At 42.0% G+C, this 14,541-nt stretch overlaps 1 protein-coding gene across 2 annotated transcripts in view; it reads left to right on the top strand.

Moving 5' to 3' along the window:
- Nucleotides 1-12,468, top strand: part of SCG3 (secretogranin III) — a 38,736-nt gene extending 26,268 nt beyond the window's left edge. Inside the window, exons 11-12 of one of the 2 annotated variants that reach the window (XM_004462155.5) lie at nt 7,813-7,893; nt 11,975-12,468. In XM_004462155.5, coding sequence (XP_004462212.1) covers nt 7,813-7,893; nt 11,975-12,093 — 200 coding nt within the window. In that variant the 3' untranslated portion in view covers nt 12,094-12,468. The remainder of the gene's footprint in view (nt 1-7,812; nt 7,894-11,974) is intronic. The other variant, XM_012526625.4, reaches the window with a different exon arrangement.
- Nucleotides 12,469-14,541: the final 2,073 nt, after the last annotated feature.

The raw sequence follows: 14,541 nt of genomic DNA, 5'->3' as shown, positions 1-14,541 counted from the left end.
ATGCAAAACAGAAATCTAGCCACTATTGCCTATTTAGGATGTGTTTGGGGACAAATGATGAGGACAGATTTCCCTTCTCATTCGGATTTCAATCAGATAAAAATGTTTGGAGGGGGAGAGTGAAACTCCATCCATCTAGTCTTAGTCTTTATAATGGCTCTTGCTCAACAGGAAGAGGGTAGAGATTTGGGGCTAAAAATGAATAACCCCCATCCATTACGTAATGATCTAATTTATTTTTGCTACCTCTGCTCCCTATTACTTTGGGCACGGACAATTTATTTTTGAGGTACCAGGGCTGGGACTTGAACCTAGGACTTAGCATGTCGGAGGCTGGCACTCAACCACTCATACTACGTCGGCTCCCTCCAGTACAGTTTGCAAGTACCAATATGAGTTCAAGTCAAGGACCAACATTTGTTGAAAAAAATGTAATTAATCCCCAAAGGACAGATGGAGACATGTACCTTTGTATTCACAGTTGCTTCATTTACTCTCTTTTCAAAGGCTAATATTTAGTTTCTCTTTTACAAAACCCAGTGAGAAAACACCCCTTGTCTCTAGGCAAAAAAAAAGGAAGCACCCATGTGGGTTGATTGGATTTCCTGAGACATTAATTCCAATGGCATTCCCTGGCACTGTGCTCAGGAAGTGGAGATACAAAAGGAGTATAAGACCCAACGCCTGCCTTTGAGACCTCAGATATGCTTTGAAATGACAGGAGAATATTCTTAACCCACAGGTAGGCAAGAGTTGGTAGGCATGTCCTCCTCATTGTTGAGCCAGGCGTATAGAGAGAGAACAGGCTCCCTTCAGGAGGGAAAGTTGGATGAGATTACAGAGTAGGGGAAGGGGTAGGGGGGGATGAGGTCATGACCCAGCCAAACCACTTAAGGATATAATTATAATCAGAACACACTAGCCGTGATATCTGCAGGGACACTGTTGTGGTTTCACATCGTGAAATGATGGCCCCATCCAACCATAGCAAATATTTATTAACTAGGCCAAGCACTGTTCTGGGTCTTGTGATTAATAAAAATTACAACAACAACAACAATACCCTATATTTATATCATTCCAGATTACAAAGCATGTTTACATGCATCTCATTTCAGGCTTAATGTAAAAAAAAAAATCCAAATTAATTGCCAATGGTGAAATATAATACATTCACCTTCAAATATAATTTATTTGATTAAACTCTTGCTTTTCAACAGGGACTGACATTAAGAATAATATTTAAGAAGATTATTTCAAAGTGATGCAGTTGTTTGAATAACTCAATAATTATGCCCCAATAATTAGGAATATGCCAACAAAGTAGAATTTTTTCTAATTTCAACCATATCTATAGTTACTTAATTTTTTCAAGTATATTGCTCTCTGGATACCAAAGAAAAGTAGTTTAAAACTTATTCCATTATCTAAGTATGTCTCTTTTTGCCAGTTGAATATTTACTCATTCACTTATGATCTGTGAGTCACTGAAATTCTTTTTTTTTTAATTATCCAAGGGATGAGATAAGCATTATAACATCCATAAACTCATTCCAATGATATCATTTACAAATTTATGGATAGAAAATGGAATTAGGTTTAAAAAGATAATTCCGGAATACCATTTCATTTCCGTATCTTCTTCATGGAAGCCAGGAAAGAGAAGGTAGTCTGTTTAATTAATAAATTGATAATAAATTGACTAACTCACATGAATGTTCTTATTCTTTAAGCCACATAAATATCAGAGGAGAAAAATTCACGCCTCCTTTCAAATCCTGAGGCATTCTGCTAGAAATGTCCTAAAATAGTGGATCTAAGCTTTTCCCTTGTGAGTCAGCAAGTAGGACAAGAATTAAGCCCATGCCCTGGAGACCTACACACCAATACAGGTTTTCCAAGGACAGCAAAGAATAATTTCTTCCCATATGTTGAAACTATAAGTCTCCTTTTAGAAGTCGACTTCTTAATTTACAAATGAATAAACCAAGGCTCAGAAGGTGAGTGACTCACCCAAGATCTCACAGCCAAAGGGTGCCAGGACTGGGTCTTGAGCCCATGTCCCTTGACTCTCAATCCAGTGCTCTTCCAGGACTCCTGCTGCATATTATGGGCATGTAAAATGTCATCATTACGCAGAAGTTCTTGGTCAGTCGAATGGCTCTGTGGCCCATGTAGGCATCCACGGCATCAGTGTCAGTTGCTTTACTTTATGAAGTTAACTATAATCATGTAGTTGTTACATAACTTTGAACGTTATTCCACGCTCATTTTTCAAAAAATAAATTCTCTTTTAGAAGACCTAATTGTTTTCAGCATATCTGGTAGGTTAACTCTATTGACTTCTACTCCATTTTGGATTCAGGATAGCACGACAGGGTCAGGACAAATTTGTGTATAAAAAAGGATATTTTTCTTGCAGAGCTGGAAACCAGAACAGCTAAAAAAACAGAGCTGCATCTTGACTCTGGCCCTCTTCCCATCTGCCTCAGCATATGTTTTAAAGCTCATGCCATATTACCTCAGCCATGAGCTATTTTTTTCCCAAAGGAAGCTGAAATAAATTGGGGGGAAAAATCCCAGCTTTTCAAAGTGGAACCTTATGGGCTTTCAGTGCACACTGTATAAATAAAGGATTTGCTTTACAGCTGCCAAGAAGAGAAAAAGTAAATAGGAACCAGCTGCTTTTCCCAGAGAGCAGAGCAACACCTGATGTCATTCCTGCTGTTACCAAGGCTTCAGTAAATATGAGGAGGCCTCAATACTCGTGGCAGTGGTTCCTAAACTGTGCTGCAGCTTGGAATTACCTCAGTATCATTTTAAAAATACTGGTACTTGATTCCTAACCCCCCAGATATTCTGAGTTAATTGGTAAAAGGAGCGACGTGGACATCAGGATTTTTTAAAGCTCCCCTAAGTAATTCCAATGTGCAGCAAAGTTTGAGAACCACTGTCTCGTTGGCCAATTTGGTAAAAAAAAAATTTAATGCACTAGGTCCTTCTATTGTAAAATGTGCTTTTTACCCACCTCCCCTCATTCGTTCCATTTAAGACCAGGCTCTGACCTTTAGTTAGCTGTGTTTCCTTAGGCATTTAACCTCTCTGAACCTTAGTCTCCTTAACGGTAAAACAGAAACAATAATACTTATTTCATGGAATTCTGTGAAGACTAAATAACACATAGGTATAGTATTCTTAGCACATTTTAGATGTTTAAAATTGTTTATGCTATAAATATCATTTAAATTAAAAACCCATTAAATGTCAAGTATTCCAAATATTTTTTTTGTAAAAAATACCAGAAATCTATGCCATTTATTTGTTTTTAAAAAAAAATTATAGGGGAGGGGAAGCAGCTGTGGCTCAATCAGTTGGGCTCCGTCTACCATATGAGAGGCCCTGGGTTCGTGTCCCAGGGCCTCCTTGTGAAGGCAGGCTGGCCCACACGCTGCAGCATGCTGCCCGTACAAGCACTGCAGAGAGCTGACTCAGCAAGGTGACGCAACAAAAAGAGAGACAAGTGAAAACACAGAAGAGCACATAGCAAATGGACACAGAGAGCAGACAACAAGCAAGCTGCAAGGGGGGGTCGAAATTAAAAAAAAAAAAAAGACAGCCTACACAAATGGAGAAAATATTTAGAAGAAAAAAAAAAACTATAGGGGAGTGGAGATGGCTCAAGTGGTTGAGCACCTGCTTCCCACATGGAGCTCCTGGGTACGGTTCTCAGTGCTTACTACAAACAAAAAAGCAAACAACAAGCAAACAAACAAAAAAACCAACTCAGGGGAGCTGATGTGACTCAATGGTTGAGTGCCAGCTTCCCACATAAGAGACCTGGGTCCAATCCCCAACCCAGCACCTCAAAAAAAAAATTGTAGTTTCCCTGGTTTCGATTCTATGCACACCAAGCAAATGTGACTATAATTTTTTTTAAAAAGATTTATTTTATTTCTCTTCACCCCCCCCCCCACCACCCCCACTCCCCCCACTCTCCATTGTCTGCTCTCTTGTGGACATTTGCTATGTGTTATTTGTCCGCTTGCATTCTCGGTGGCACTGGGAATCTGTGTCTCTTTTTGCTGCATCATCTTGCTGCATCAGCTCTCCGTGTGTGTGGGGCCACTCCTGGGCAGGCTGCATTTTTTTCATGTGGGGTGGCTCTCCTTGTGGGGCGCATTCCTTGCACGTGGGGCTCCCCTATGCAGAGGGCACCCCTGCATGGCATGGCACTCCTTGTGCACGACAGCACTGCGTGTGGGCCAGCTCCCCACACAGGCCAGGAGGCCCTGGGTTTGAACCCTGGACCTCCCATATGGTAGACAGATGCTCTATCAGTTGAGCCACATCCACTTCCCCTGATTATGATTTAGCATCCATATAGGAAACCTTCATTTATTCACTCATTCAACCAATATTTATATAGAGCATTCTATGTGCCAGGCCTTAAAGTGCCTCAGTAAATGAAAGATATTTCTAAGGGAGGAAGACAAACAGTAAACTCAATAACTGAACAAAGGATATTGTATAGTAGAATGCGTTAAGTGCTATAGATAAAGCAGAAAAGGGGGATGACGGTGACAGGGTGGGGGGAGTATCTATTTTAAACTAGAATGTCCTAGTCATATATGGTATATCCATAAGAGTCGTTTCTTAATGGATTGTAGTCTGTTGTTCTTTAAGCTGTAGAAAACTCATACTGTGTTAATGGTTGGTAATGTCAATAAAGTGGATAAAATTAATTTTCATACATTGCATACTTGATAATGAATTCAACACTGTTTTTTAGGTAATTGGTTCCTGAGCAAAACTAACTAGATTATGCTCTTTCAAATTGTCTTAGACTGGGTGCCCTCCGAAGAAGAACCTGAGAGAAACTCTTGAGGTCAAGTAGTTTAATTGGGAGGTGGTCCCAGGAAGTAGAAGTAGAGGATTAGGAACATGAGACAGATAGGAGAAAGGTGTGCTAATGAGGCAGGTTTCAGTTGTGGGCAACTGGGGCTCGATCCCACTGGGACCTCTGGGACTCTAGAAATGCTTCAGCATTGTCCCTCCCATGGAGCAAGGAAGCTGGGGTATTGTCTCCCACTTTCAACAGTCACTGGTTGAGGGCTATCCATTAGCATATCTGGAAAGCAGAAGGCATGAGGGTAGAGTATCAACAGTGTCCACTAAGCTATGGCATACGCCATATAATTTTTTATCCTATTTGAGAAGTTTTAATATAGTACTTATAGAGAGACTAAACTGTGGTTTTTCTTTTCTCAAATTCTTTCCACATTGTGATATGATATCATAGAAGGGATTGTGAAAAGGATGCTTAAAAGTATTAAAGAATAACGTTATTTCAAACATTCTCAAAAATTCAGAAGCCCTAATTACCTAAAGTGCTAACAACAAATCACTACAGTATTATCTGTTCATTAAACAAACCTTGTGGAGAGGCATAAGGTCCCCATGCAGTGAAGCGATGCACCAAAAAGATGATGATGTAACCAGATAGGAAAAAGATAGAAAAAATAAAAAATAAAGCAAGCCTGATAAGAGGATCACTAATTTTATTTAATTTCTAAAAATAGTGAAGTTGCATTCTTTAGAAATAATCTACATTAAGATTTCTTTCCTTGTTCAAAATGTCTTTTCAAACAGAATTAATTTGAAATAGAGACCTCTCTTTTTCTGTTGACCTCAAATCTGTTGACCTCAGCTACGGTCAACAGACAATGAAAATCTCTATCTTGATTGCATTCTAACATCATCCAGGGGGACATTTGTCTTTCACATACTCTGACCTTATTGGAAACAAAGCACGGAATTCAAGGCTGTTTCTATTCAGGCGATTGAAATGAACCAGAGCTGAAAATTGTGGGTCTATTCTCTTGTTCACTCGCTCATTTCTGCATGAGGGCTTCTCTGTCCTTCTTTGGGGGAGATAACATGAAGCCCCGGTGGTGAGGCTGGAAAGGGCTTAAAGGAGCAAGAAGATGCTCAGGAAGTCATTTATGTAATGGCCGTGGAGGAAATTGGAACATGGTTAAATTTTAAGGTGATGCTAATAGTTGGATATACCCAGATTCCATAGATCTATGGATATACTATAAGGGTATTGCTTTAGTCTGCCAGCAATAAACTAGAAATTGGTTGGCTTTTACAATGGGGATTTATTGGCTTGCAAGCTCACTGAGAAAAATATCCCAATCAAGGCCTCATCAAGCGATGCCTTTTCCCAGAAAGCCTAGACTCTGGCAAGGCACATGGCAGCATTTGCTGGGCTATCCCTTCTCCAGGCTTCCTTGCCTTCAGCTTCCTTCTATGGCTCTCTCTCTCTCTCTCAGCCTCTGAATCTTTCTCTCTGCAGTCATGCTATTTATAAAGGACTCCAGTAAGAGGATTAAGACCCACCCTGGGCCATGCCTTACTGAAGTAACCCAATCCAAAGGCCATTAACTGAAGTAACTTAATCAAAACATCCTACCCACAATAGGTCACACCCACAGGAATGAACCAGCTTTAAGAACATGATTTTCTGGGGTCCATACAGTCTCAAACGACTGCATATATATTCAGATGCACTCAGGTTCAAGCCTGGTTCTATTACTCACTAGCTATGTGATCTTACTACCTAGGCACATTACTTTGTGCCTCAGCTTCTTCATCTGTAAAATGAGAGTGATCATAGGGCTGCCTCAACTGGTTGTTGTGAAGAGTAAATGTGTAAATGTGGCTGGCATATAATCAGCACATAGCATGGATGGCTCAGTCAAGAGACCTGGACAATAGACTACAAGTGACAGGATTTAAAGGGGACTCAGAATGGGGTAGTCAATACACTGAGCATTGGGAGCCATTGTTTCCACAGAGGCCTTGGACCTTGAAGGCTTCTTCTCTTTGCTCATCCAGTACTCTCCAGTCCACCTGGTGACTTGGTGTAGGCATTCTGAGCAAAGGGACATTCCCTGCTTCAAGAAGTGGTTGATTCTTTGAAACAGAACAAGACTACATCAGTGATGATTTCTGAAGGTGTGTTCTTATCCTAGATAGTGCAGGGTGGCAGAAACTAGGCAAAAGTCACCCTCTCTGAGCCTTAGTTTCCTCATCTCGAGTTTGATGATGATAATGCCCACCTTGCAGACAACAGTGCACATAAAGAGCATCATAGAGTGGATGCTTCCCTAATACCTCTATTATCTCACTGCCCTTGAGGCCCTTTAGAGAGTACTTACATCCAGAGGAGTTTCATTAGAACCAGTATTAAGGTTCACCATCCAAACCTTGAAATGAGGCCTTGGTAGCCTCCTCATCTGAGATTTTTTACACTCCTTCTCAGAATTGGGCAGATTTATATAGTTGCTTGCCCACAGTCACAAATTTGGACAATGGAGTCTCTTTAGTATCTGCCACTCTGATACAGTCTTTGACCTGATAATATTCCTTGGTTTGGAAGAACCATCCCTAACCAGAAATGATCCAGTCTAAGAAACATAGGAGCCCCTATCCTGTGAGCTGAATCCAAACTCTTCACTGCCTGAACACCAAACTGTACACATTTATGTGGGTGACACTTTCCCTCTTGGTTGTCTTCTGGAATGTTACCCACCACCGCCACTCTCCTCAACAACCCCCCCCCCCACACACACACACACTGACATAAACACACACAAGTATGCACACCACCTGGCTTAGGGATGCTACCTCACAAGTGCTCAGTAAGTCCAGCTTTTGTTCATGGTTTTAAACATAAGTGTGCTCTGTAAGAAGAAATGCAGGGAGGATGTTATGAGAGTTTGATATGGATTCTCTTGCCTTTTCCAGGGAAAACAGAAGCCTATTTGGAAGCCATCAGAAAAAATATTGAATGGTTGAAGAACCATGACAAAAAAGAAAATAAAGAAGGTAGGGATTTAGTATGGTTATACACTGCAAACTTCACCCAATCGTTAGAGATTCTTGTTATATAAAGAGTCCCACCATCAACCTGATGAGGCTAAAATCTCCTTTCAGAGCCCAAAAGATTCCAGCTGCCTCTCAGATGCAGAATGGAACAGAACCTCCATTTCTCTTATTTTCCAAATCTGTCTTTCAGGCAAAGGCATTTTCTTTTCTTTTTTACTCTTTTATTATATGAAACATGTCAAAACGAGAGAGAATAATATATTTAATCCCTAGGTCATCATCACTCACCTTCAATAATTCTCAACATCTTGCCAATCTTGTTTTAGCTACCATTTTCCTTTTATTTTCTTGGAGTGTTTTAACTGAAGGCATTTTCTGAGCACATCTTAGGGGCACCCTGAAGTCACAAGAGCAGTCACTCATTTAGTTAAAACAAGACATAGAACCAGCTCTGTCCTGAGCACCAGTAAGAACAGGAAGATGCAGCCCCAGCATCAACTTGCTCACAGTACCAACAAGATTATGGCTGGACCTGCTAAGTGTTATCCCAGGTAGGTGTGACGGAAGTGAGAGGAGGTAGTATGTTTTCTTAGCAGGACAGAAACTGGTGGGAGAAAGGGCCGCAGGAAAGCCTTCGCTGGAAAGCAAAGAGGAATTTGCCAAATGGGGAGAGATGGAGGCAGAGGAAACACTGAGTGCCAAAATACAAAGGAGCAAGAGAGAGTGGTGCACATACAGACAGGGCTGGGAAGGTGGGCAGTGGCCAGGTCAGGAAGAGGCTGCACACCTCTTTTAGGCAGGGGTGCCTCCACTAGAGCCCACTTAGGTTAAGAACTGAGAAATCCACCTGGCAGCAGTGTGGTGACAGATTGAAAAAAGAGACCCCAAAGGTGGGAGGCAGATAAGAAGGCAAAGATCTGGAGCAGAAGTGATGGGGCTTTAACCAAGATAGGGGCAGAGATGAAGAAGTGGGGAGACATTCAAGGGACAGTGGAGAGGGAGAATTCTAGTATGATTCCTGGGTGTTTGGCCAGAACTGTTGCAAAGTGATGCTTTTAAAATGAGGCTAGTTGGAAACGACTGTCACTCACACTTTGAGAGTGCACATGAATCACCTGGGGGAGTTTCTAAATACCGAGGCCCAAGCTGCATCTCAGAACCACTAAATCAGAAATTCTGGAGGCAGGACCCAGGCTTCAGCATTGTTAAAACTCCCCAGATGATTCTAATATGCAGCCAAGTTTGAGTACCGCTGACACAGAACTCAGTGAGAGGAAGAGGCATTTTCAGCAACCCTTTGGCTTGTGAGCCTATAAACTGAGTGAGATGGAAACAATTTTCAAGTCTTCATACATAAACTCCTTTATCTGGTTCAAAATAAGGTGGATTTCCAGGCCATCAGTTACATTAAAATTCATATGAACTGTTTTTCATCAAATCCGTCACGGATTGAAAAATGTGACATTGTTTCATGTACCACTAAGGAAGAAAAAAATGTCAATTAAATTATGACATGTCTTGAATGACTGAAAAGACTTAAATAAAATTAAAAAGTGCACTACTTTAGAATCAATGTCATTGCCAAATGCATTCCAAAACCGATGCTAATTATATTGCCCCCCAATTTGGATTATTCATGTCATTTCTTTTACCGATTAACGTATGAATCAGAGTCTTGGTTATAACCAGCTACCGCTTAGAAGTCAGTCTTCCAGTTCCTGAAATGACCGACCCAGTGAAACATGGAACTCCAGTGCTTGCATAGCGAAGGTTCTGGGAGCAAATTTCATAGAGTGCTGGGCTGGATGCATATCTTCTGCCTCCAGGAAATGGGAGCACTATGCAATAGATACCCTCCTGAAGGCAGGAACCGAAGAGATGCTTCTCCACCGTCATATTTGCTATACCTGAGTTGGGGTCATTTCTCAAAGACTGTGGGGATATAGGTCCTAGAGCCACAGAGATTGAATAAGAAAGCTTATTAGCTCTGACCTTTCTTAAACTTTGCTGAAGTCCTGTGACAGGGGCCCAAGTGACCCGAATCCCCTCCTCAATCCCAGGAAAGGGAGGTCCATGTAATGTGATACTGAGGATAAAATCTTAAGCAACCTTAAAAAAAAGTCTATATGATTTAAAAAAAAACTAAAAGTGTATTACAGCCCTTATCTCTTTTGAACCTCCAACCTCAAAACCTTTTGAAATGAGCAAGGCAGTTAAGTGGCTTTTGCACTCCTGTCGGCTGGGGCAGGCCTAGTGTAAGAAGCCAAGGGACTCTCCTCTGCACCTGCTGGTTTTCTCGCTGAACACAGTAACAGCTATGTCATAAAGATAGAATTTTTTTTTCCATTTCAAAAGAAAGCAAAATACGTTCCTATGTGCGCTTTCAGATCACCTGGATCTCTTCACCTCTCTCGAGCGTCTGCTTTTTGTTCCATTGCATTGAAGGTGTTGACGTTGCAACAGATTCTAAACAGCCAGTACTAATTCGAACCAGTGAAGAGCAAGAGGACTCTGCCTGTGTGCTGTGATTCAGTCAGTCAGGAATCATCTCGTGAGGTGCATATGAAATGCTTACCTCATGGGCTTTCGTGAGGGGCAAAGGCGATGATGGTTGCCAAGTGCTCGATGACTGGGGGCTATTATCTCTTCTAATCCTCATGACCATGCCCTGGTGGGAAGCAAAACGCCTTGCTTGGTGGAGAGGAAACAGGCTCTCCCTAAGCCTCAGCTCACCTTGGAATGATAAAATGTGGTGCTTGCAGAGAGGTCGATCAGGCTTATTTTTCCCTTCATTCAGGGGTTTAAAGATGCTCAAGTGATCCCAGTTCAGACTGCATTCAAGATAGCTAAGGGTGGCCATGAAGCACTCGGGGCTTTGGTGTCCCAGTCTCTCCCCTTTGCAAACTGACAGGAGGAAGGCTCTGTTCCAGGCGCCGGGGCTGCCAGGATGAATGACACTGCCCTTGAGAAACTCAGCCTCAGGCCACTCACGAGCTGGAAGGGGCGATTCCCACCAAGTACCGTACAATGTGGAAGACCTAGGTGTTCAGCTGTGGGGGATTTGTGTCATAAATGTTGGTACCTCCACAGGATGTAAAGTGTGAACACTTTAAAATAGTGTTTCTGAAGAATGTTAATGCTCACTGTGTAAAGGTAAGGGGATGTTCTAAAGTATATACCCTGCAATTTCAATTCTGGACTGAGATAGCAAATAGAAGAAAATATAACAAAGTATCAACTGTATTTATCGATGAGAATTCAGGTGATTTCAATTCTACTTTTATATTTCTGTATTTACCATATTTTTAAAAATATTGTCTGTAATGCTTAAAGAATCAAGGGAAGATGTGTGTGTGTATGTGTGTTTAACCCTTCAGAACATCAGAGGCAGCCTTCTTACCTGGGGATCTCTCTGTTTTGGTGGTGCTTGATGGTTCGCATAGATTTTTGTTGTTTAAGGAGGACAAAGGGACCATAAAGAGGTTCTGGTTTGGCTTTTTGCTCCCTACATACAACTTAAATAGCATGAAATAAAGTAATTCTTGATTTGAAAAAAAAAAGTGGGTCGCCACATTAACGGGGACTTAACCACCTAATGCATCAAGGACAGGAAGTCAGAACACCTGGTTCTGATCATAACTTTCACTGTGACTTTGGACAAGGCGCCTAACCTTTAGGATCTTGTGACACCAAGTATATTTCCTGGACAGCAGCACTAGCATCCCCCTGGTAGCTTGTTGAAAATGCAGACTCTGGGCCCCCACCCCAGACCAATATGAATCTGTCGCCTATAGTTTGTGAAGTCCTAACTAATGAGCCTGTTCCCTCCTTGGTCAAATGGGGATGGTACTCCCAACCTGGATACCTCACAGGGTTGTGATGAAGAGCAGATAATACAAAGCACGTAAACATGATTTTAAATGGAAAAGTACTGTGCAAATGCCAAGAATTAAAATGTCTTCTAATGTGAAAGACAGGGAATGGTAATTGTGTTAATGTACAAAATGCTTCTCGGTAATGGTAATGACTGTAATGAGACTGGAATTATTTTTGCTCATGATACTCTAATAATATTTTCCAGATTATGACCTTTCAAAGATGAGGGACTTCATCAACCAACAAGCTGAGGCGTATGTGGAGAAAGGCATCCTTAATAAAGAAGAAGCTGATGCCATCAAGCGCATATACAGTAGCCTGTAAAAATGGCCAAAGATCCAAGAGTCTCTTGGCTGTTTCAGAAAACATAATATAGCTTAAAACACTTCTAAATCTGTGATTCAAGGTTTTTGACCTAAGGTTTATTAGAAAGTACTGAAATTGCAGTAGTTAGCCTTGTAGAATTGGTTAAGACATAGCTTTCTTGCCATTGGGAAAAAAAAATCTGAAAAGTAAACTTGAATGTAAGCTGAGACTTTGTATATAGAATCCTTATTTCCTCAACAACTTACATCTCACAATCAGAGATCTCCTCTTTGGAAAAGCTTCTAATGGACTGAACTTTTAACTTAACCCTCTTCCCACTGTCACACATGCAAGCACTACTTGAAGAATAAAGGGGTTTCTTGGGACAAGGCACCTTGTGGAATTATGTCTGTTACCATATTTCGTTTCCCTTTTGGGAGTAGAAATAAATTCATATTTCCTTAAAGCTGAAAGGAAAGCCATCTGCTTTGTCAGCTGCCTCTTTTTAGCTAGCTGTTTCCCAGGCCCAATGGGCACCAAAAGGAACTGAAAAATGGGCATAGGTCTTACTGGATTTATTAACAATTTCCTCTACTATGGTATTTCCTATTAGTGAGTTGAGACACTGAGTTTGCTTATAAAGGGGAATAACCATGTACTTTCCAGAACAAATGAGATCATAAACACTATATAAAGCAAGATAAAAAATTCACACCAAATCTACAGTTATCAAAACTGGATTGATCTAAGCCTAAAAAGGTTTCTCATCAGACGACAGGAGGACCAGGCCAGGGGGTAGAAATAAGAGTGTAAAAATCATTCCCTTTTCTGTGAACCAAAGCTAGTAGATGAGCTTTGGATCCTTGCAACCCCTCTTTCTCAGCCACCATCAATCACACAGCCCTGAAGTCCTCTTCAAACATTAATGGTCAATGTTCCTAAACCGAAGAATGGTTTGAAAATGTATTACACAATGTAAAATTAATTCCACATTTTCCTAACGCTCTCAGTTTAAAATAGCAAAATTAACGTAACGCTTCATGGATTAGCTGTCACGACCTCAAACGGCCTTCTGATACCTTCGGATGCCCTCTTGAATGCCTTTTGGGGGGACTGTGGAACTTACAGAGAAGCTGTAAGAGGCTGCTTTTCAGCGGTAGGAGACCACTGCTTCTCCTCCCCATCCTCTCTAGAGTTGCAAAAACAAAAACTGGACACACAAAATTGAACTTAATATGTTCTAGAGAAGCCAGGACTCATTGGTGAGTGGTGAGAGGGAACTAAAAATGTCTTTGCCCAAACTACACTTGCCTAAGCACAATGAATCAGGCTGTTTTGATGAGGTCATCTTTGATAACATGATCCACTCTACCTCACCCACATCCTTCCGTCCCAACAGGCTGCTTCCACAGTGGAGAGAATAAACTGGCTGTGATGAAAGTGGTTTATCCATTCACTTTTCTATAATATATCTAAACATCTATGTGGCACTTTGAAAAATAAGACATTTATTTAGGGTCTGTACTGGGTTGAACAGTGTCCCCCCAAATTCATATCTACCCAGAACCTGTGACTGTGACCTATTTGGAAATAGTGTCCTTGCCAATGTAATCAAGATGAGGACACACTGAATTAGGGTGAGCCCTGATCCAACATGGCTAGTGTCCTTACAAGAAAAGGGAAATTTGGACAGAGAGAGACAGACATACACAGGGGGAAGAGAATGCCCTGTGACGAAGGAGACAGATTAAAGTGATGTGTTTACATACCAAGGCAGCCCCCAGAAGCTGGGAGGGAGGCACGAAGCAGCACCTCCCGCAGAGCACCCAGGAGGAGCCAACCCTGCTGACTGACACCTTGGTTTTGGACTTGTAGCCTCCACAACTGTGAGGCAATACCTTTCTGTTGTTTTAAGCCACCCAATTTGTGATACTTTGTTAAGGCAGCCCAGCAGCCCCAGGGAACTAGGCAGGGCTTCTGTGCACCATTTAGCCTCAAGGGCTGAATATATGCAACTCTGGCTCGGCAAGCTCTGCTGCATTAACACTTACTGGCACGTATTTCCCGCCTGACAGAAAAACTGGGAGAGCTAGGTGGGGAGAAGGAAAATGAGGAAAGAGCAGGGAAAAAAGGGAGAACCCCAAAGTTCCAACCACGGAAAGCAGACTCCTTTGGGAATGTTGAGAAAGGGAAAAAGCCTAGGGAAGTGGACTGGGCCCAGTGGTTAGGGCGTCCGCCTACCACATGGGAGGTCCGCGGTTCAAACCCCAGGCCTCCTTGACCCGCATGGAGCTGGCCCATGTGCAGTGCTGATGCGCGCACGGAGTGCCCTGCCACACAGGGGTGTTCCCTGTGTAGGGGAGCCCCATGCGCAAGGAATGTGCCCCGTAAGGAGAGCCGCCCAGTGCAAAACAAAGTACAGCCTGCCCAGGAATGGTGCCGCACACATGGAGAGCTGACACAGCA

Source organism: Dasypus novemcinctus, chromosome 3, assembly GCF_030445035.2.
Source record: "Dasypus novemcinctus isolate mDasNov1 chromosome 3, mDasNov1.1.hap2, whole genome shotgun sequence".
NCBI classification, from domain to species: Eukaryota; Metazoa; Chordata; class Mammalia; order Cingulata; family Dasypodidae; genus Dasypus; species Dasypus novemcinctus.
This window is presented reverse-complemented; position numbering and strand designations above follow the sequence as displayed.